General features: G+C 39.8%; 1 protein-coding gene across 2 annotated transcripts in view; it reads right to left on the reverse strand.

Moving 5' to 3' along the window:
• Positions 1-11,427: 11,427 nt before the first annotated feature.
• LOC309556375 (lecithin retinol acyltransferase-like) overlaps positions 11,428-23,475 on the reverse strand; it is a gene marked incomplete at its 5' end in the record, with an annotated part of 34,889 nt that continues 22,841 nt past the window's right edge. Inside the window, 2 exons of one of the 2 annotated variants that reach the window (XM_082258835.1) lie at positions 11,428-12,159; positions 14,972-15,556. In XM_082258835.1, the coding sequence (XP_082114961.1) occupies positions 12,007-12,159; positions 14,972-15,556 (738 nt within the window). In that variant the 3' untranslated portion in view covers positions 11,428-12,006. Of the gene's footprint in view, positions 12,160-14,971; positions 15,557-23,475 lie in introns of those variants that run through there. The other variant, XM_082258836.1, reaches the window with a different exon arrangement.

Consider the following 23,475-nt stretch of genomic DNA (forward strand, 5'->3'; position numbering starts at 1 on the left):
GAGCAGCCCAAACCAACTATTTACATTTTTTTTTCTTTACTGTGCGTTCTTCTTTATAACATCTTGGGTATGATAAAGTTTGAAACACAAAATCATAAATTATAATATAATAAAAAACTATAAATAAGTTAAAGTATGTATGTATGTATGTATACATATATATATATATATATATATATATATATATATATATATACTATGTATATATATATATACATATATATTATATATATATATTATATATGTATACATATATATATATTATACATATATATATATATATATATATATATATATATATATATACACATATACGTGTATACATATATATATATATATATATATATATATATATATATATATATACACGTATATATATATATATATATATATATATATATACATAAAAAGTACAGTAAAACTGCAGGAAAGGGCTCTGGGTGGGCAATGTAATGTGAATTTATTTTATTTTGAATGGTATCAGTGTGTTTGGTGTGTTTTACATTTGAATTTGCCGCTGGTTCCACCCCCCTGCGAACGTCACGTCGCAGGAGACGGAAGCCGCGGCACGGAGAGGATCGGGAGGAAGATCCGCCGCCGCATACATCGCTGGATCCCGGTGACAAGGTAAGTAACCTCTTTTACAGGATCCAGCGATGCTTCTGGCGGTACCCCGAGTGTGGTTCGGGGTTACCGCTTTTGGCTCTGAAATTTAACCCCAAGCCACACTCGGGAATTCCGCTAAGAAGGTTAGGGATGTCTCTGTAAATTGCTGCATTCATCTTTCCCTCGATCCTGACTAGTCTCCCAGTTCCTGCCCCTGAAAAACATCCCCACAGCATGATTGCCACTATCATGCTTCACTGAAGGGATGATATTGGCCAGGTGATGAGCGGTGCTTGGTTTCCTGCAGACATAACACTTGCCATTCAGGCCAAAGAGTTCAATCTTTGTTTCATCAGACCTGAGAATTTTGTTTCTCATGGTCTAAGAGTCCTTCAGGTGCCTTTTGGTAAACTCCAGGCGGGCTGTCGTATGCATTTTACTGATGAGTGTCTTCCATCTGGCCACTTTACCACACAGGCCTAAATGGTGGAGTGCTACAGAGATGGTTGTTCTTCAGGAAGGTTTTCCTCTCTCCACAGAGAAATGCTGGAGCTCTGTCAAAGTGACCATGGGGTTCTTGGTCAACTTCCTAACTAAGACCCTTCTCCCCCCGATCACTCAGTTTGGCCGGGCGGCCCACTCTAGGAAATCCTTGGTGTACTGGTGACATTCTTTTGCTCTGCATGGGTTTCCTCCCACACTCCAAAGACATGCTGGTAGGTTAATGGGCTCCTGTCTAAATTGGCCCTAATATGTGTATGTATGAATGTGAATTCTTTGAGGACAGGGATTGATGTTGATGTGAATGTATAATATATATGTAAAGCGCTGTGTAAGTTGTTGTCACTGTATAAATACCTGTCATAAATAAATAGGAAGTTGCACACATTTTGTTTTGATGCACCTGGATTGTATGTAGCTACTTTAAACAGAGTTCAGTTGGGCTCAAAGAAGGATGGGATGACATGTAAACAACTTCTGCTTAAACCACTTGCTCCCCCAGGCACCACAACATGCTACCCATATGTAGCCCAGATACCACATGATCGCTGTGGGATCACATGTCATATTGTAAACAATAGTCATGAATGGAATGTACCTGGGCAAATCACAGCACCCTGTACCATGTGATAGCTGTGGGCCAATCACAGCATCACAATGGTAAACAATTCATGACAGTTCAAACGATTGCTGTTACAGTGATCGTCACTATAACAAGCAATCACAGCGGTGACTTTTTGTAAAAAAGGAAAAAAATTGAATACAATTTTTTTTTTTATTTTATTTTTATTTTTTCTTTACATACTGTCATTCGGTATCTCTGATCACCACCCCACAAGTCATACAATGATGCTTGACAGTATGTACAAACAATTGTGAAAAAAAATGTAATTTCTTTATTTTCCAAAAAATTGTGACAAATTTACAACTTCAAAAAAACTGCCATGCCTCTTACTAAATACCTTGGACTGTCTACTTTCCAAAAAGGGGTCATTTGGGGGATATTTGTGCTGTTCTGGCATTTTAGGGTCTCAAGAAATGAGATTGGCGGTTAGTACATCAGGATTGATCAATTTTCACATTTACAGCATCTCACAAAAGTGAGTGCACCCCTCCCATTTTTGTAAATATTTTATTATATCTTTTCATATGACAACACTAAAGAAATTACACATTGCTACAATGTAAAGTAGTGAGTGTAGAACTTGTATAACAGTGTAAATTTGCTGTCCCCTCAAAATAACTCAACCCAAAGCCATTAATGTCTAAACCGCTGGCAACAAAAGTGAGTACACTCCCAAGTAACAATGTCCAAATTGGGCACAATTAGCCATTTTCCCTCCCCGATGTCATGTGACTTGTTAGTGTTAGAAGATTTCAGGTGTGAATGGGAAGCAGGTGTGTTAAATTTGGTGTTATCGCTCTCACTCTCATACTGGTCACTGGAAGTTCAACATGGCACCTCATGGCAAAGAACTCTCTGAGGATCTGAAAAAAAGAATTGTTGCTCTACATAAAGATGGCCTAGGCTATAAGAAGATTGCCAAGACCCTGAAACTGAGCTGCAGCACAGTGGGCAAGACCATGCAGCTGTTTAACAGGACAGGTTCAACTCAGAACAGGCCTCGCCATGGTCAACCAAAGAAACTGAGTGCACGTGCTCAGCGTCATATTCATTATCTTTGGGAAATAGACATATGAGTGCTGCCAGCATTGCTGCAGAGGTTGAAGTGGCAGGGGGGGGGGGGGGGTCAGCCTGTCAGTGCTCAGACCATGCGCTACACACAGAAGGAAGCCTCTTCTAAAGTTGATGCACAAGAAAGCCCACAAACAGTTTGCTGAAGACAAGCAAGCTAAGAACATGGATTACTGGAGCCATGTCCTGTGGTCTGATGAGACCAAGATAAAGCTATTTGGTTCAGATTGTGTCAAGCGTATGTGGGGGCAACCAGGTGAGGAGTACAAAGACAAGTGTGTCTTGCCTACAGTCAAGCATGGTGGTAGGAGTGTCATGGTCTGGGGCTGATTAAGTGCTGCCGGCACTGGGGAGCTACAGTTCTTTGAGGGAACCATGAATGCCAGTTTGTACTGTGACATACTGAAGCAGAGCATGATCCCCTCCCTTCAGAGACTGGGTCACAGGGCAGTATTCCAACATGATAGTGACCCCAAACACACAAAGTAGCTGAAGGTAGAGATGATGGACTGGCCAAGCATGTCTCCAGACCTAAACCCTATTGAGCATCTGTGGGGCATCCTCAAACGGAAGGTGGAGGAGCGCGAGGTCTCTAACATCCACCAGCTCTGTGATGTCGTCATGGAGGAGTGGAAGAGGACTCCAGTGGCAACCTGTGAAGCTCTGGTAAACTCCAAGCCCAAGAGAGTTAAGGCAGTGCTGGAAAATAATGGTGGCCACACAAAATATTGACACTTTAGACCCAATTTGGACATTTTCACTTAAGGGTGTACTCACTTTTTTTTGCCAGCGGTTTAGACATTAATGGTTGTATGTTGAGTTATTTTGAGGGGACAGCAAATGTACACTGTTATACAAGCTGTACACTCACTACTTTACATTGTAGCAAAGTGTCATTTCTTCAGTGTTGTCACATAAAATGATATAATAAAATATTTACAAAAATGTGAGGGTGTACTCACTTTTGTGAGATACTGTATATACAATAGTTTGTGGGCTCTATAACTTTCACACAGACTAAATAATATACACTGATTTGAGTTATTTTTACCAAAGAAATGTAGTAGAATAAATTTTGGCCTGAGTTTATGAAGATAAATTGTCTGCAAAATTTTACAGAAAATAAGAAAAACATGTTTTCTTTCAAACTTTTAGTTTTTTTTTTTTAGTATATATAGAAAATAATAAAAGTGATTAAATACCACCAAAAGAAAGCTATATTTATGAATAAAAAAAGTTATACAGTATACATTTCATTTGTATACAATGTTGTATGACTAAGCAATCACCAGTTAAAGTAGAACAGTGCTGCATAGCAAAAAATGCTCTGGTCATGAAGGGGGTAAACTTTCCAGAGGGCAAGTGGTTAAGGAACCTGTCCTTCTGTTGACAGTTCTTTAATGGAGGGCTGTTTGGTTTTTCTTGGCCCACATTACCATAACCTGATTGGCTGATGACTGCTCAGGAAACAGAACCATGGCATAAAATCTGGAATGAAAGTGGCTGCTCACAGCAACTAGTCAAATCCCTGACTTTTTTTGACAGATGAAATTCTATTGTTTTATTGTGAGCAACAATACTATTTTTGGTCCAGTGTATTTACAGCTTATGTCAACATAATATATATATATACATATACACACATATATATATATATATATATATATATATATATATATATATATATATATATATATATATATATATATATATATATTGAATATCGCTGTAATTCATGCACATTTCCTCCAGTTTTATCCCTTTAAACATGCTGCATGTGCAGAAAACTAATTGTTGATGTTCCAGGAATATAGTGTGCTCCTAACTTCCTCCTTAAAGCGTAACTCCACTTTTGTTGAGAAAAAAACATTCCTCTCTGGGTGATCTCTGTACATTACAAGGATTTTAACAAACTTTGTTGCAGATTTCTACCTTTTGTTATTCTGCAAAAATCATTGTTTTTTCCTCTGTGCCTCAAATGGGAGTGGTTTCATAATTATCAATCAGCTGTGGCAGCTGCAGAGATCTAATGAGGAAAGCTGCAGGGCCTGCATCCCTTTAGACATATTCCTATTGGGAGTATCTCACCAAAAATGACATTTATGGTGCAGGGGATGCTAGAATCTGACTTGTATCTTAGGCAGACTTCTGGGAAAATTGGTGAGCCAATCACACAAGCAGGAAATGATGTTTCTGGGGTGTGGTCAGTACACATTCTGTGTATAGAACACCTCCAGGTAGCCATATTGCATTTTCAGAAAATTATAACACAGCTACAGATTGAAAAGTAATTTTTAATAACATTCAATTACAATATGATTTATGTTGCAATTGTATATGCTAAATTGTTTTTTCTTTATTTGATGATTTTTTTTCCATACGAAAGTGGAGCTACCTTTTAAATTGGTTGTAACCTCCCCCAAAAAAAAATAAATAAATAAAAACCTGACAGGCAAAGGCATATTGAGCTAGTATGCATCTCATAGTAACTCATTATGAAATACTTACCTTACAACGAAGTTCCCGCAGTGCACTTACACGGCCGATGTGTTAACCCGTCTTCCTTCCGGGTTGCCTTCCTCCGGCCATCTGATTGGCCGGAGCTGCGATGATGTCACTCCCGTGCATGCGGACGGGAGCGCCATTCATGGCACAGGGCTCTGAAGGAATGGCACAGGCGGCCCTTCCTTCAGAGTGCAGGCGCCAGTGTTGTCACTGGCTGCATGCATTATAAATATCTCCTAAACGGTGCATATTTAGGAGATATTTACAGTACCTCTAGTTAAGCCTTATCATAGGCTCACCTATAAGTACAAGTTACAGAGGAAGCTTTAACATGTATATTTGGCTGTAAACTCCAAAGCACCTGGTGTCAGCCCTGCCTACTTAACTTCTAATACATTACAAAGAACATGGACCTGTTATCATCTCTGCCTCTCCTCATCCCCATAAATCCTCCTTCTGAACAGGCAGAACACAGAAAGTTATCACCGTTCAAGATTTCTGATAAGATCAACAAGGGATTTTTGCATTTATTGAACAGCTATAACCACTTAAGCCCCGGAAGATTTTACCCCCTTCCTGACCAGGCCCTATCTTGCGATTCGGCACTGCGTGACTTTAACGGACAATTGCGCGGTCGTGCGACGCTGTACCGAAATGAAATTGACGTCCTTTTTTCCCACAAATAGAGCTTTTTTTTTGGTGGTATTTGATCACCTGTGCGATTTTTACTTTTTGCGCTATAAACAAAAAAAGAGCGACAATTTTGAAAAAATAACAGTATTTTTCACATTTTTTTTATATGAAATTCCCCCCCAAAAAATATGTAAAAATCAAAATTTTTTAACATTTTAGACCAATTTGTTTTCTGCTACATATGTTTGGTGAAAAAAATCGCAATAAGCGTATTTTGATTGGTTTGCGCAAAAGTTATTGCGTTTACTAACTAAGGGAAAGATTTTTGTCATGTTTATTGTTTTATTTTTTAACGAGTAATGGCGGCGATCTGCAATTTTTTTGCGGGACTTCGACATTGCGGCGGACAGATCGGACCCTTGACTGACATTTTTGACACTTTTGGGGGTACCAGTGACATTACTACAGTAATCAGTGCTATAAATATGCACTGTTACTGTAAAAATTACACTGGTAGGGAAGGGGTTAACCTTATTAGAGATGCAGGGGTTAAATGTGTCCCTAGGGGCGTGCTTCTAACTCTAAAGGGGTGTGGCTAGTGATGTAACCACAGAGACATACGATCCTACATAGCAGGATCGTATGATCTCTGCAGTTACATCAGGGAGAATGACAGGCGGCTTTGTTTACATTAGCCGCCTGCCTTTCTCCCTCTCCACCGGGAGATCGCGAGTGGCCGGCGGACATCGTTAGGAAACGAGTGGGGGCGGGAGCGCGCCTCTGGCGGTGCGCGCTCGCCCCCTAGAGGCTCTCAGGCTAGCGACGTAGTACTACGTCACTTTGCCTGTATGGGGCTGACTGCCGCAGTAAATAGTTGTGCCGCGGTCGGCAAGTGAACAGCCTTTCTCAACCTTTTCAACACTGAGGAACCCTTGAAATAATTTTCAGGTCTCAGGGAACCTCTGCTAGAAATGACTATATATACAACTCATGATACATTAGTGTGATGGTCAGTTGGATGAATGCTCCTTACACTTGTGGACATTGGGAAGAATTACCTTCTTCCAGATAGATAAAAAGATCAATGGTGTCAGGGGGGAACTTATCTGAGAGGCAGAAATTGCTCATTGCTCAAGGAACCCCTAGCAACCTCTGGATGAACCCTGGTTGAGAACCACTGAGCTCTAACAATAAAAACTTTCAGTTGTATATTTGGCAGTCCTAAAGGGAGAAAATAAGGGAGAATTGATGTTAAGTTTTACATACCCTTTAAATCAACCCTTTGATTGAAAAAAAAAAAAAAAAAAAAGTTTTGTAACTATAAAATAACTTGAAACTCAAAGCAAAAATATTTATATGATTTTTAACATGACAACAAGACATACATTTTTTTACCAGTTATAACAAACTAAATATTATCTTACAACACATGCTACTATTATACATATTTTTTTAAAAATATAAATAAATCTGTTAGTAAAAAGTATTCACAGTTACTATGAGACCAACTCTTAAAAGTCACCTGTGAGACCTGAAATATGGGAACTGTCATTGCGGACGTGGTTGTTATAGGTGCAGGTTGTATCACTGCCTAGTAAGTCCAGGATCTGTGGAGGGCGGAGGAACTGACACTTCATACTTCAATAATAGCATAATTGTTTCAGGCAGTAACTTATAATTAGTTAGCCTTAAAAGCTTAACTCCAGATTTTGTGTTACTTTAAAGTGATTGTAAACATTCTTTTTTTTGTTTGTTTAAATAGCAAACATTTTATACTTACCTGCATTGTGCAATGTTTTTTGCACAGAGCAACCCCGATTGCCAGCACTCCTTCTTTTTTCCATGTACAACCATAGGAAGCACCTTCCTATGGTGGCACATGTGCAGGTTCGCTCTTGAGCCGGGCTGTGTGCATCTATTAATAAACGCACTGTGGCTTGGCCCTGCCCCCTGCTCCCTCGTAACTAGATTTGATTGACATTAACAGGAGCCAATGGCTCCCACTGCTCTAACTGAGTCCAGTGAGGAGGTAGAGAGTGAGAGAAACACCGCTGCTCTCAGACACAGCACTGGGTCCAAATCAGGTTCAGGTAAGTATTTAAGGGGCCCACCCCTCCTCCCTTCTTACCAGGGGAGGACTGGGCCAGGGGGCAGGGGGGAAATTGCCCCCTGGGCCGCTCTGATGCCCTGTAAAAAGGCTGCACCGCTTCTGCCACAGACATGTCTAAAGGATTCCTGGTGAATAGAAGTAAAAAGCCCCTGCCGCTGACCTACTGAGTGGGGGTGGAAGACAAGGGCAAAGCGCAAGACTCCCCCCCCCTGTAAACTGTGTCTGAGCAGAGGCCAGTTCCATGCTCCATTCAAGACTCTTCTGCCCCGGCCAGCCCTAACTGGTCTGTCCCAGCGCCCCCCCCCCACTTCCCCCTGCTGGCCTGGTCAGGAATCCAGATTCAGCCGGTATGTCGAGAGTATCTGGAGCAGAGCTTTAGCTTGCAATGGGGGTCAGGAGGAGGAGTGGGAAAGTGGGAGGGGGCCTGAGTCGCTGCACCCTGGGTCTCTGGTTTGTACTTCCCCCCTGGGCCGAAAGTTGCCAGTCTGCCCCTGCTCCTTACACACACATAACACCCAGCAAGAGCACAATGGAGGAGAAGGCATCCAGTGTGTACCCAATTCATCCAACTGTACATGGGCACTGGGTTTCACGTGCGTCCCTGTGCCTTTAAGGAGGGGTGGGCTCCCTCCAGGCATACCTGCCCTTAATCTATCCATTTTTATATGTGCTCCTGTTATGAAGGCTCTGGAAATTTAGAGTTTGGACTGCAGTGTATACAGAGATTCCCTGGTGTGGAAACTGCAGCTTACACATATATTTGCAAACGTGTGCAAAGCAAACCCTCTATTTTTAACGAAAACTGTTAGACAGGGCCAATTTGGTTGCTTTGCGGGCTGGCAGGTAAGTGTGCTGGGAAAACTTTTGTTTGTTTGTGATGTGCATTGTACTTCTAAGTGCACCTTGCTGCAAAGGCCAGTTATAGGTTAGGGTGGTTGCCACATTTTTGTAAAGTATGTGGGGGGGGGGGTCTGCAAATAAAAGGGTTTTACCTTAATACAGAGAATGGATTATGGTAAAAAAAAGAAACCTTTAACCTTTACAACCACTTTATAAGGTCCAAATAAAGTAACACAAAACCTGGAGTTAGGCTTTACTAATAAAGTCAGCAGTGACAGCTCTGATATTTATACCCTTACAGGTTCTCTTTAATATCTCTACATTAAAAGTGCTATTAGCATGCCAGTCTGTTTTATCATCCATATCCATATTTCTTAGGAAAGTGAGCAGCAATGGAAATATGAAACAGTATATCTTTTTGACTGAGAGGCTTCTTTAAAAAGATTGCTAATTTCAACTGATTTATGAGCTAAATAACATCCTTTGCTGCAAATGCAATGTAGGGATTAGAAGTCTGATTTACTAAAACCCAAAATTCAGGCTGGGTCCATTTCATAGCATTTGTAGTGCCTGTAATGAAAATGTAACCCTTTTCTCAGCTGCAGTGTCATCACAGGCTGTGCTTTGTGCATAGCAAAGCATAGAGAAGATATGGAGGCAAATCATCAGAACTGGTGTCTGCTACAGCAGCCTGGATAATGTCAACAACTGGCTGGAAGTACAGCTCATGCTGTTCCATATGGGGAAACTGAGAGGAGGGTTTTTCCTAACTTTCAACATAACAGCCAAAGTGAGGCAATACAAAAATAATAAAATGGGTCATGCTTTGGTTGCCCTTTAAGACCTTTGTGATCTAAATGGGCAACCACACTCACACTATGTTGCTGTCACAATTACTTTTGTATTATAAAAAGGTACAGACTGCTACCTAATGTCAATGCAATTTAGCTAGGTTCTCATAGTTGCCATCCTTTAAAATGTGGACTGGTATACTGGGTAATTACAGCCCTTCCATTCTGGGTCCAAACACCTAGGACAGAACTAGCAAAGTAGTGGGACAGCTTGTCTTACTCTGGAAGCTATTTCTTTATGTGTATGGACCAAGAGTGATCTAGCTGTCTTTTTCCATCTATCTACCAGCAGCCTTAACAGGACTAAGTGGCTATGACATCTGTTCTTTCTGCATGTTGTGCTACACTAAGGGTCTATGTCAGTGGTCTCCAAATTGTGGCCCGTGGGCCGGACACAGCCCTTTGCTTATCTTTTTCTGGACCTTGGGGGACTGTTCCTCCCATTGATACAAGGCACTATTCCTCCCACTGACACCAACGATAAGGCATGAATCATTGGGACAAAAGTTTAGAGATCCCTGGTCTAATCATAAAAAATCCCATGGACCTATTGCATCGATAACACAGCTAAATTAAAAAAAAATAACACAGAACATGTATAAAGCACAGAGACGTGCTTTGCAAACGTGTGTCACACTTTGCTTGCTTAGAGAACTATGACATACAGCAGTCTCCACTCTGCGGCCTAAAAAATGATCAATGGCCTAAAAAATGTAGGTGCTGAGTAACCTTGCAGTTTATAGCTAGGGCATGTATTTATATAAATAAACCCTTTATTCTAACAATGGACGAAAGAAGCAGTGCTGCTCTAGGTAGGTTCACTAAGTTCAACACTCTGCACTCGTTCAGCGTATGTGCCAGCCTAGTTTGCACACCTGTGCAATGATAAAGGGAAGTCCAGATGGCCGCACAAAGTCCACTTTATTCATCTTGAATCAAACAACATAAAAACACCATGCAGTTCTCCAAAGGGTAATGATTTAACGCTGAGGTTCGTACGGAATGCGTGAACCTTTTTCCCCCACTGAAGTACTGTATGGTGCTTTTATGTTGCTTAATTCAAGATTAATAAAGTGGACTTTGTGTTTCAGTGCAGCCATCTGGACTTTTCTTTTATCACCTTTAGTTTAGCAAGTGGACTGGGGTAAGAGGGTTGCACCGCATGACTGTTGGCGTAATGGGAAAAAAGTATAAATTTATCCCTGTAGCCCAGCTTGTGTTGACTTTACATTTTGAATCAGTCTCAGTGCGGTAAAAACGAAACTTGAAAGAGTCACTAAAATAAACTCAGGCTAGGCTGAAAATTCGTTCTTTCGTAAACCAGTTTTCTAATCCTTACCCCACATTTGCAGTAGAGGATATAGGAATTTTTTATTACATTTATGATTGCTTCCAACATTTTTTGTACATTTTTTGCAAATGCTTTTTCAAACAACGTCACAATGCCTTTAAATCTTGTCCCAGTACTTGCTCCGGAAGAAAGAATGCATTAAACTGAATGAGCTAATGTTAATGGCCACAGTATGCAGAGTGACTTCCTTACTGATACACAGACCAGGTCTGACAAGTTCATAACACAAAGGCCAGTCATGCAGCAACACCTGGAGCCTGTGCATGTGAAATCTTAAAGTATTTTGTTGTTAATATAGAGCATGGGTTGACTCGGGCAGCTTAAAATGTGGCTAATCCTCTCCGCATCGTGCATTAGAAGTCTTGGAACTAACATTCAGAGTACTGAGAGCCCCAGAAATAAAGAGTTCTATTAATGATTTGCTAAAGGGAATACTGCTTTCTCCAAGTTAAGTGTATCCACCTACATGGCTTAGTTGGTTGAAGAGAAATGCCACTTTGTACTGAAGCCTGTGAAGCACATTGCTTTGTCGCTTTAATAAATAGACACTGAAATGCAGTAACACAATGTAGAAATGCAAGTCCAACAGATGGTGTTCAATTAGAATGCATTTGCTGAAGTTAAATGTTATTGAAGAAAACATTTTTTTTTTAGTACAGTAATTGCACACCCCACTACTGAACAATCAAAACACTAAGGTTAACAGATCTTCTTTTAGTAAGTCTTTATGATTGACATGACTTATTTAAATACATTATATCTGGTGTTATTGAATGTTCCCACTACTGGCGACTCTAGCGAGTACAACACCAATGCAATTCAAGCAGGTTGTCTGTTAGGTGTCATGCTGCGTTATTTCTATTGTCAGTAGCTTCATCCCTCCAGTTCATTTCTTTGCCACAATTTTCCATATTCAGCTTGCCATCCAGAGTGTAAACGTAAAAAGAAAACATGGAAGGGTAGTGGAAGATCCTATACCCATAGACAACGTTAATGCCAACCCTAAAGCAGCAGAAATCAGTACACTTCTCTGGTCTCGAATAATCTTCTTCACAATTTCACAGAACTGAAAAATAAAAGTGAAACATATGAATCAGCCAGCAGAAATGTCATGTTTGTATATGCAAAAAAAAAAAAAAAAACGATATTAAAAAAAAAAAAACTAAAATCAGATTAAACATTAAAGTGCCCATAGAAGATAAGGTGATGGCTGGGAAAATATAGAATGTCTAATTATTATCAAGAATGATGCATATATATACACAGTAGAATGGACCAATTGTGTGTTTTTAGAAAACCTTGGAGCTAGTACAATCTTGGGAAAACAATAGTAATTGGCAGTGAAGATACAACCTGAATAATCAATACTGCTTCTTATATTAAATGACCAGGTTTTAGAATGTCCATAGATATGGTTATACAGTTGTCTTCACATCTAATCATAATTGGCTATTGTCTAATTGCACCTAAGTTTAATTAATTTACATGTATTTTAAAACAGCTGTAATCATTAAAAAGCAATTTTATTTTTCAGGAAAAGACCAGAGCAGTAGCTTATGTTCTGTTTCTCACCTCAGTGAACCTAAGAAATATCAGTCATCATTAATAATTAAATCTGGCATGAATTATTACCTAATTATACTCATAGCAACAAACTCCAGCTTTCTGAAATGTAAAAATACTTTATGGAATTTATAATTTTATGCCAGTTTTCAAAGTGGTTGCCACATTTTGTTAGCAGCATATTAGCATTATATGTGCCACAATTTTATTGACCAAAATTTTACCCATACAAGCATTAGTGGAAACATACAAAATTGGGGTTGATTTACTAAAACTGGAAAGTGCAGAATCTAGTGCAGAAACCAATAAAGTTCCAGGTTTTTGGGGGTTTTTTAAGCTTAATTGAACAAGCTGAAGTTAGAAGCTGATTGGCTACCATGCACAGCTACAGCAGATTTTGCACTCTCCAGTTATAGAATCAACCCCTATGTGTAAAAAAAATGTGATGTTTAGTCTCAATATTATTGGACTACAACTCTCCAATAGAAATTAAAAATAAAACTCAGTACAGTAAACCCCCGCTCCATTGTGGTTCAGTTTTTGCGATCCCGGTATATTGCGTTTTTTTTTTTGTAATGTTATTTTACTATATAGATCATTAAAAATGAAATATTTTTGTGTTTTCCATAGCTCTTGCTATGTCTCTCAGTATCTTTTATGTGTTTAAATGAGCTTCAATTGTTTTAAAAGTGTGTTTAAAGACCTTAAAATGCTTTTACACGTACAGTGACAGTAAAAAAAAAACATGCCTACAGTGTATTTTAATAGGGTTTTTCTATTTCGCGGATTTTCACTTTTCGCGGCTGGGTCCAGAACGTAACCCCCGCAATGGAGGGGGGTTTACTGTAATTACGATACTTTTCTTTAATTCCTTATTTAAAGGCTTTTCATACAGAAAATTAGACAGCCATGCCAAAACATACAAAATACAGGGACATGTAAAAAAAAATATCCACAGGTACTTCAAAAGATAGATACATTGGGCAATGAAGGACATGAATCCTATCCATGGTAGGTTAAACATGCAAGAAGGCAAGGCACTGACATGATTCCACTCCAGTCCTAACTTTTAAGAAAGGGAGAAAAAAAATGGTAGTGGAAAAGAGGCAGAGCAAAAAAAGAGAAGAAGACCAAGAAAAGAAGGAGGTAAAGTGAAGCGTAGAAATTGTCCCTGCAATTCATTTGTTGTCAGGATAAGGACAAATAATACTTTTGGACCAGAGATCTAATCTTCGATTGCCCAAATTGTTTAATATTGGTAATTACAATACTTAATTAATGGCAACCTAGTGCAATGTACTATGTGTAAAACAAAATGAACCAGCTTTCCTAGATTTAATTAAAATAGATTTTTTCTGAATCTGTGTTTATCACATGGAGTCATCCAATTTAAATGATCACATTAATTGCTTGTGCTAAGTAGCAAGATTAAAATATTTACAAGATTAAATATAATTTTTTTTTTTTTTAGAAAATCTTTAACAACTAGCTATAGAATTAGATATACAGTAATTAAAAAAAAAATCTTCAGATACTTGTAATTATCATCTATATTCACACACAGTTTAATTATTAATTTCCCTAACCTCTGAACAGCTGAGAAGTGCTTACTTTCATCTGCCAGTATTACAACTGAAAACATAGACGTAATAAAAAGGAGTGGAGGAATGCATATGTAAAAATTTATTGCATGGATCAAGGAAGTAACACTTTCATAGACTTTTAAAAGACAGTCCAGACACAACTTCATGTCTCCTGTTACTACAGGAACTGTTTAATTAATAGGAGGGTTAAAGGTTATTAGCAATAAACCTGAATTGTTCCAGAGGAAGCTGTAATACCTTACCCATTTACAATAGGTCACTTTGTAGTCTGCACCTCCACACATTTTATGTGTAAATAAAGGGGAGTAATTGCTGTGTGTTACATTTATATTACTCAGCCACAGACAAAAAAAAAATCCCTACCAGAAACCAGACACAGTTAGGACAAATACATTTTAGTGCAGGCTTGCTGAGAATGACATTGAATTTCTGATAAGCTGTTGTCTTACTATTTATTAGGCTAAATATCTTGCTTGCTTGTAACTTCTGATTTTATAGGTGTGAAGTCACAGGTTAAATACCTACAGGTTGACCTATACTTGCCAATTACATTTAGAAAACCTATTATAACAAAATGTCATTCCTTCATCTTATCTTTTAGTATCTTATAACTATGTCTAGTATTTAGTATTGCTATAAACCTGGGTTCAACAGAACAAGAAAGTACTCCAGGCACAAGAACAGTTATAATAACTATGATGCGCAGTTTACCTTATCGGTCTGAAAGCTCACAGGCAATCCATATCTGCAATAGGTCACAAAGTGCTCGCAGTTATCCCACAGCAGGCTGTATGGCGTGGCCCCCAGTAACTTTTCAGCCCTTTGGGCCACTTCCTCATTACAGAGGGGTTTTGTCTTGAAGCTGCTGTCCATGTGATTAACTATTATGGTTCCACCATAGGCAAAGTCCTGCACAGTGTCCACCCTGATACTGGCCACCTTAGCCAGGACACCCAGGATCAGCCTTTTGTTAGTCACCACCTTGTCAATCAGACACTTGTCGCCTGAAAGGGCAGGAAGGATATCTGGCATCAGATGGGCAACCTTGTTATTCCCCAAATAAATCCCAAAGTGTACAAACAGCGTCCTGGGAACTTCTAATAAGTCTCCTCTCTTCAGTTCACAAACAGGAGAACATCTTCCTTTACTCTTCTTCTTAGCCAGGCTAAACTTCTTTAAGTTGGCAAAGATAAAGAATTTCTCAAAAAAGAGGACCATCAATCCTACCAGTAGAGACCTCATGATGATCACCTTGAGGATTCCAAGACAAGGCTTAACTGCAGTGATTTGCCTCATGCTAATGTGTGTTTTTTGTTAAACACGTGGGAGAGAATCATCAAAGTTTAAAGTCAGCAAGCATTGGCTGAACGTGATGTGGGAGTCCTCTGGGAGACCCTCTTCATTCCATTGTAATAGAACCTTTATATACAGGATAGAGCACTTAGTGCAGTTATTTAGCACTATTCAGTTTACAAGTTATTTCTAAAAATGATTCCACATTCTTAAACAAAAAAAAAAATATATATATATATTTATTTATTTATTTCAGGTACTTATATAGCGCTGTAAATTTTTAGCACTTTACATATACGTTGCACATTCACATCATATATATATTAATTGTGAGATGATATTGATGTGTTTAACTTCAAAATTAAGTTTTAGATTGAGAAGAGTCGCTTTTTACATTGCATATTCGTGGTAATTTACTTGATCCCCTTATGTGTGTGTTATCATAGCGAGGTAAAAGAAAGACAAAACATTAAAATATTTCATTAACTGGAATTACATAAAATGTTATGTTGAAAATTACTTTGTGCATCAGGTTAATATTACAATTGTGGAAATATCATGTAGGTAACAAACTGTATAAATGTATTTATTCGTTGCAAGTCATTTTTTTAGTTTCTTTTTATGAATTTATGTTTTCATGGACGTATTTACTAAATAAATTAAACAATTTAATGAATGTGACTAGTGAATTATTTCTACAGTGAATGCATGTCTAAAGATATTCAGAGTCGCAGGCAAAATATAATTATTTGTAGTCTGTTGAAGGTATAGTTTCATTTTCTTAGTTCTGTCCAGCTAGTCCATATCTACTACATGAATTGTGCACAGCTCCTATTGTTAGATAACATCTATCCTGAAAATCTGTCAAACCAGTTGTTTTTATGTTGGTATTTATATCGATTGCATTACACAGGGGTTGATTTAGTAAAACTAGAGAATGCAAAACCTGGTGCAGCTGTGCATGGTAGTCGATCAGTTTTTGACTTCAGCTTGTTCAATGAAGCTTTGATAGAAAAAAAAAAATGATTGGTTTCTTTGCAGACCTGCACCACATTTTGCACTCTCCAGTTTTAGTAAATCCACCCCAAAGTAGTATACTGCAATACTCATAGGCGTGCGCAGGGAGTGTGCCAGGTGTGCCTGGGCACACCCTAATCACTCTGTGCGGTGCAGACTCCCCCTACTGCCTGGGCTCCCCCCCCCCCTTGTGCCCCCCTCCACAGTGCTGCTGGCTTCCCTTCTCTTCTCTCCTCTCCCCTGTGGGGCATGTTTTAGAATGGAGAGCGGGAGAAAAGGCTAGTCAATATGTAATTTTTCGGCCCCTTCCTATTCTAAATGAACACTCTCACTCACTGTGTTCATTCACAAACTGAAGCATAGTAAACACAGTTTACTATGCTTCAGTGTGTTTGAGATTTGAGGTGCACACCCTAATGCAGCGCACACCTATGGCAAAACTTTTGACAAAACTTTTGACAATTAGTTCCTCCAGTACAGCTCAAGCTGTTCAATTTACTTTGGAGACACTATCCTAATATTACAGTAACACATTTTCATTTTAACTAGGAAAAGATTTGTTTCTAAATATCTATAGCCAGAAGCTTGGCTTGTGTATTGTGCAGTGTGAATGCTTGCTCGGAATACTGTGTTGTAATTGAATCTGAATATCAGTTGTACTGGAGATGGACTATTGTGTACTGTGTATGTTTTCTTTGTTGTATGCTTTTATTCTCAATAAATGTACTATGATTTAATATATATATATATATATATATATATATACATGCATATATATATATATATATATATACACATATATATATATATGTATGTATATATATATATATATATATATATATATATATATATATATAATATATATATATATATATACATATATATATATATATATATATTTCTTTTTTTTTTAGCCAGAAAATTATGACTATCCTGCTCTTGACTAGCATCTGATCTCAAAAGAAAGAGGAGCATATTTATAAATCATTAATGTGACATTGACCAAACACTTACATGTGATTTAGAAACATGCGCACCAAGAAAATTTGTCTGTGATTATTTGGCGAATGTCACATTCACTGCTTTATACATATGCCACTTAATTAATAGTCAAGGACAGGCACAGTTTTCTATGATTGCTGGTTGGTGCTTTGTTACATAGATTTAAATATTCAGCATTGTTTATTTCACCAGTAAATTGCTGAACTTTAAATGCTACCATAGAACTTTAGGAGGAGGATGTAAAATCAAAGTATTGCAGCAATGCAGCAATCTACCTATTTATACAGATATCGCTGAGTAATCGCCAGTGGAAAATCTATTTTTTTTCCCTGTAGTCATTCTATAGAAGCTATATATCCATTTTGATACTGTTCTGTGTCTGAATGCTACCAGGGTTTATTCAACAGGACATCACCCAGGCTAAATGTACCCAAATGTACCTAAATGTGCCCAGGCTGAATTACCTTCTTGGTAAATTTTCTTCAAACTTGGCTAAAACGTTGCTTATCTAGTCAATAAGTGAATGCTAGTGCAAGCATTCTTTTACAGAGGACAGAATGTTTTGTAGCAAACCTGTACTGTTAATAAAGATACTAATTTCTTATCTGGATGTGAAATTTTTTCCTAGAAAATCAAAATTGACCAAATGTACTGTTAAGCCCCATACACACGATAATATTAGCGGACGAATGTTTGTCCATTTTTTTTTTTTTTTTGCATGCTAGTCATGTATCGAAACCCAATAGGTTACTAATGCAATTACCAACTTCAGCAAGGAATTAGGTACTTTTGTTCTACACTCCGCACCTCACTATTGGTTAGTGAGGCCACCAAATATAGTAAGGGGCCAATAGCAAGGTAAAGGGAGGCAGATGTAGACAAAACCCTATTGCCTAGCTTAAGTCTATATACTGTATACCAAATAGAATGCCCTCCATTTTCAGGTACCTTCTTACTGGCACTAGACCTGAAATCTCTATACAGTCAGTATCTGCTGACACCATTCTACACCTGGACACATCGGAATCAAAACTGCCACATTTAGGGGCACATTAACACCAAATGTGTTACACTGTGTTGGGTAGCATTGCCCAATGTAATAATGTAGCCCCAGCACATAGACAAGGAAATTTACCTTAAGCGGAGCTCCAGCCCCCCCACAGAAAACGTAAAAGTCACATACTGCAGCTGCTGACTTCTAATATTAGGACACTTACCTGTCCTGGAATCCAGCAATGTTGGCACCCCAGATGATGTTTCCATTGGCTCTGGGGTGCTGCCGCCGCCAAAGACCTGTAAGGGATACCGACAGTGAAGCCTCGCGGCTTCACAGCCAATTCCCTACTGCGCATGCGTGCAGTGTATTGTGCTTTCTGAATGGCCCAGCAGCCGGGAAGGAGGACGGGGGCCAAAATTCTGATGGACCTCACCGTTGTGAAGTTCGATGGGAGTATGGACGGGTACCTTTTAAAAGTAGGTACCTGCCCCCCTCCCCCCTGAAAGGTGCCAAATGTGGCACCGGAGGGGGGGGTGGGGGCAGACAGATACATGGAGCTTCCACTTTTGGGTGGATCTCCGCTTTATGTTCTATTGTTTCAGTTCCTACCAATGTGCTGCATCGATGTGCACTGAAACAGCACTTTAAGCCTGGGTTCACACTACTGCGATGCAGGAACCAGCGTGATTCTAGTGCGGGTTCCCGCATCGAATCTCCTCCACAGACCGTTCACACTGCCCTTTAATAAAACCCCTAGATCGGTTCGCAGATCGCAGTGCGAACTGTGAATTTGGACAGGAATTGGAACGCATGGGTGTGAACACCCATGCGAGCTGAAACCAGTGCAGGGAAAAAAAGGTTCCTGCTCTTTTTTTCATCCAATGCGAGTTCAGCCATACAGCTGTATGGCTGAATTTGCATTGCACAGACATCGCATGTGATCTGCACAGCAAAGCAGTGCGAATCACATGCGATATCTGTGTTCGCAATAGTTTGAACCCAGGCTTACACAAGGAATTATGTTACGACATACCACATCGCATTGTACTGCAATGCACAAAGTTGAACAAAATGTAGTTTTAAAGTTTAACAAAAATTAAAAAAAAAAAACTATGTGATGCATTGTAACAAAGCATCCCATTGCCCCTTCATATCGCACAACAGTGAGCATGCTTCATAAAGAGCTTAATGGGCCCACTGGTGTGAATGGGCCCTAATGACTGTAAAATAAATACTGGGTTGTAACATTTGCACATAAAGTAAAATATGCTACTTATTCTAGTGATTTGCTACAAACTACTTTATAGGTAAACTTCGGAATATTTAAGTGCACTGGTCACACTATACTTTAATAGTTTGTCACTTATGAAGACACATGATGGCAACAGCTTATTGCAGACCTGAAAACTTTAGAGAATTTGCACAAAACCTGTTTAGTAACTTTACTCAGCAGAAAAGTTAGATCTGATTTTAAAAGAAGAGAAAACATTTAATGTATGCCTTGTATATTTCACTGATACAACTAGTTGTTCATTTCCAAGTATGTTTGTTGACTCTATAGTTAAATAGTTTGTCCCTTATGAAGACACATAATGACAACAGCCTATTGTAGACCTACAAACTGTATAGAACTTGCACAAAACCGGTTTAGTAACTTTACTCAGCAGAAAAGTTAGATCTGATTTTAAAAGAAGAGAAAACATTTCATTTACGCCTTGTATATTTCATTGATACGACTAGTTGTTCATTTCCAATTATGTTTGAAGATTACACATCTTTAAATCTGTCAAAAAAAGTAACCCATTAAAAATGTAGCAATCCATTTAAGTGCATTTGATACAGGCTAATCCATTATGTAAATGAATAAACCCCAGGAACAAAGCTCACAAAAGGGCAGCTCTGTCTTGTCAACAAAGCGCCTTATTCGGTAGCTAATAGCATCAGCATCCAAGCAAATGCACAACTAACCCACAGGGCTTCAACTTCCCAGACAGCTTACAAGTAATGATAGATGGGAAGACACATTCATCTTACCTGAAAAATGACTGAGCTATTGAGATTCGGAGAAAAGGAAAACTTGACCCTTTATCTAGCTGTATACAGACAGCTTTTCCTTTAGAGCCTGCCAGTGCACTGTCATCAGCCATTAGCCGGGCTTTTTTGTCCTAACTTAACAAGTCACCACAAAAGATTATCTTATAGCGCCTACTTGGCAAGAATCCATCCTCAGCCAATAAAAATGTAGAGTAGAAAATGCGTACACCTTTTACATGGACCTGTGCTTTGTGAAGTGACATATTTATGGCCCCATTTCCTGACGTTCCACCTCATTCCTTGCTGGCATCTGTCATCTCCATTGCTTTGCAAAGAAAACTTTCTGCCAGCAGATTTCCTTTCAATATTCCTATCATACAGATACAAATGCTACAATAATAAAACTAATTAGTTGTGTTTTAGATTTCTAATCCATCTGCCAAAACCCTTTATGACAACCCTGGAAGAGATTTTATGAACACATCAATGTGGGGTGTTTAGCCCCAGTGCATGAGAATCTGACATTTAGGTGTAGGTGGAAGGTACAGGCACACTGATCCGCTGGCAGCCTGTCAAACTCCAAGAGAGACTGACAGTTGCTGCACATGTACGGGGCTGGATGGTGCACCAAACAGTACTTACATTTAGTGCAGTATGTGCCCACCAACAAATGCTAGGAAGGCTACCCTGGGCACATACTGCAACAAACCCAAGTGTGGCATCTCTAGACCAGAATCACTAAGGTCACAGTGGTAAAAAATAAACACCATTGATTCCAACACGATTCAAAAGGCATGAGACCATTACTCATGGATCAGCTTCTGCTCTCATGCTGAATATGAGTCTGGGGCAAACCCACTTTGAAACATTCACAGTCCTGTAAAATGTTGAACTAATGCATCTGTTCCACCCGCTGTAACAACCAATTACCATTTTTTTTTTTTATTTTTTTTTTTTTAAGCCCGTGGTGTGTGAACACACTCAAAAGACTTACACCCGGTGCATAAAAAGTGCACATACGCAAACGTGAAGAACACAAAAACTGCACAGGGTGTGCGAAATGGTCTGGCCTCCGAAGAGGTTGGACCTTGACCTTGATCCCCCGGGGCGCAAGACTCCTGACAGGGACTGAGGTACTTCCAAATGGTCTACCTGGCCGAAACCAGGCAAACCCCGTTCTCTAGGGGGACTGCCAAAACAGCCCACCCCCCACCCCCCCTATGCACTTCCTGGCCTTTGAACTTTGGTCAGGTGGCTTGGAAGGGCCCCTATTAGGACCTTCTAAGCCAGGGTTCCAGAACCATTTTGTCAGTGTGTGGAGACTTGGAATGGATCAGTAGAACTGACAGAATGGTTTCAGGGAAAGATTGCTTCTATGTAATACAATGCTAAACAGTTAGTTATGCAGAGTTATACACAGTGCTGGTATTGAGTTAGCAGCATTAGGGAGAGGTGCCTACCAAGAAAGGAAATAGTACACTTTGGCTACAAGGCCTGCCTGAAAATTGTATAATCTACAACATATGTAGCATTATTGCTATAACTGCCTGCCTATTCAATTTCTACAACATATTAACAGTTTTCAAATAACTCCATGTAGTGATTCCTCTCAATCTTCGGGTACACAGATTAGGCCCAGTAGGCAAAATCTACTATTTCCTCCCTCGGCAGGCACCTCTCCCTAATGTTTCTCCTTATCTTTCCCTATCCCGCAGGGGCTCTGTCCCTATCTTACTCCCAAATGACACAGAATTACACTATTTATGGAATCCTCAGTCAATAGAGCTGCACAAATCTTGCGGGACTTCAGTATGTATAGGGTTTCCATCCTCCCCAAGATGGCTGCATGAAGCCCATAGCAGGAGACAATTATTTGTCTATGGGCTCCTGTCAGCTCAAAGAAATGACACGGTGCTGCCTTCAGGTTGGATGAAATACTGAGGCCTACACCTGCCTACAAGCGGGCTACACATTATTGCAAATTCCTAGTCTCCATTACCAGCTCCTGCCACCTATCCTGGCCTGTCACTGCCACCATTACTAGCTTCTGCCACCTCTGCTACTCTGTCACCTTTCTTGGCCTGTCACTGTCACCATTGGCAGCTCCAGCCACCTCTGCAGGCCTGCCAACATTTCCAGCTATTGTCACCTCTTCTGGCCTGCCTCTACCACCAATTTTAACTCCTGCCACCTCTTCTGGCCTGTCACTGTTACCAGCTCCTGGTGCCTCTGCTTGACTGAAACCATTATTATCACCTACGGCCTCTGCTGGCCTACCTCCATTAGCAGATTCTGTGCTCTCTGCTGGCCTGCCAACATTTCCACCTGGTTCCACCTCTCCCGCCTAATTCTGCCACCATTACCAGCTCCTGCTGTCTCTTCTGGCCTGTCACCATTACCAGCACTTGGCTCCCCGCCTGCCCTGCCACTATCACCATTACCAGCTTCTGTAACCACTGCTGGTCTGTAACCCTTCCTGGCATGCCTCTGCTACCAACACCAGCTCCTGTCACATCAGCTGGCCTGCTGCTGCCACCATTACCAGTTTATGCCACCTTTGCTGACCTGATGCCATTATATATCCTGCTGTCTCTGCTGGTGTCAGGGTATCAGGAAACCAGACCACACAGGGATGCAGGTAAAATAAAGCAGTTTATTGGAGCAAACAACAATAAACACACAGCAAGAGTGAGGAAGTCCAGAAGCAGGTAGTCATCCAAGCCAGGGTCAAGTCCAGAAGTGGGTAGCCTGGCAATGCGGGGTCATCTGCCAATGCGGGGTCGAGAACCCGGAGAGTCGTCAGCCAAGCCAGGTCATACACGGAGGAACACGGAGAGCAGAAGACTGCTAGCAGAGATGCACCTTGTAGCAC

The sequence above is a fragment of the Pelophylax lessonae genome, assembly GCF_965119305.1.
Source record: "Pelophylax lessonae genome assembly, chromosome: 1".
Taxonomy (NCBI): Eukaryota; Metazoa; Chordata; class Amphibia; order Anura; family Ranidae; genus Pelophylax; species Pelophylax lessonae.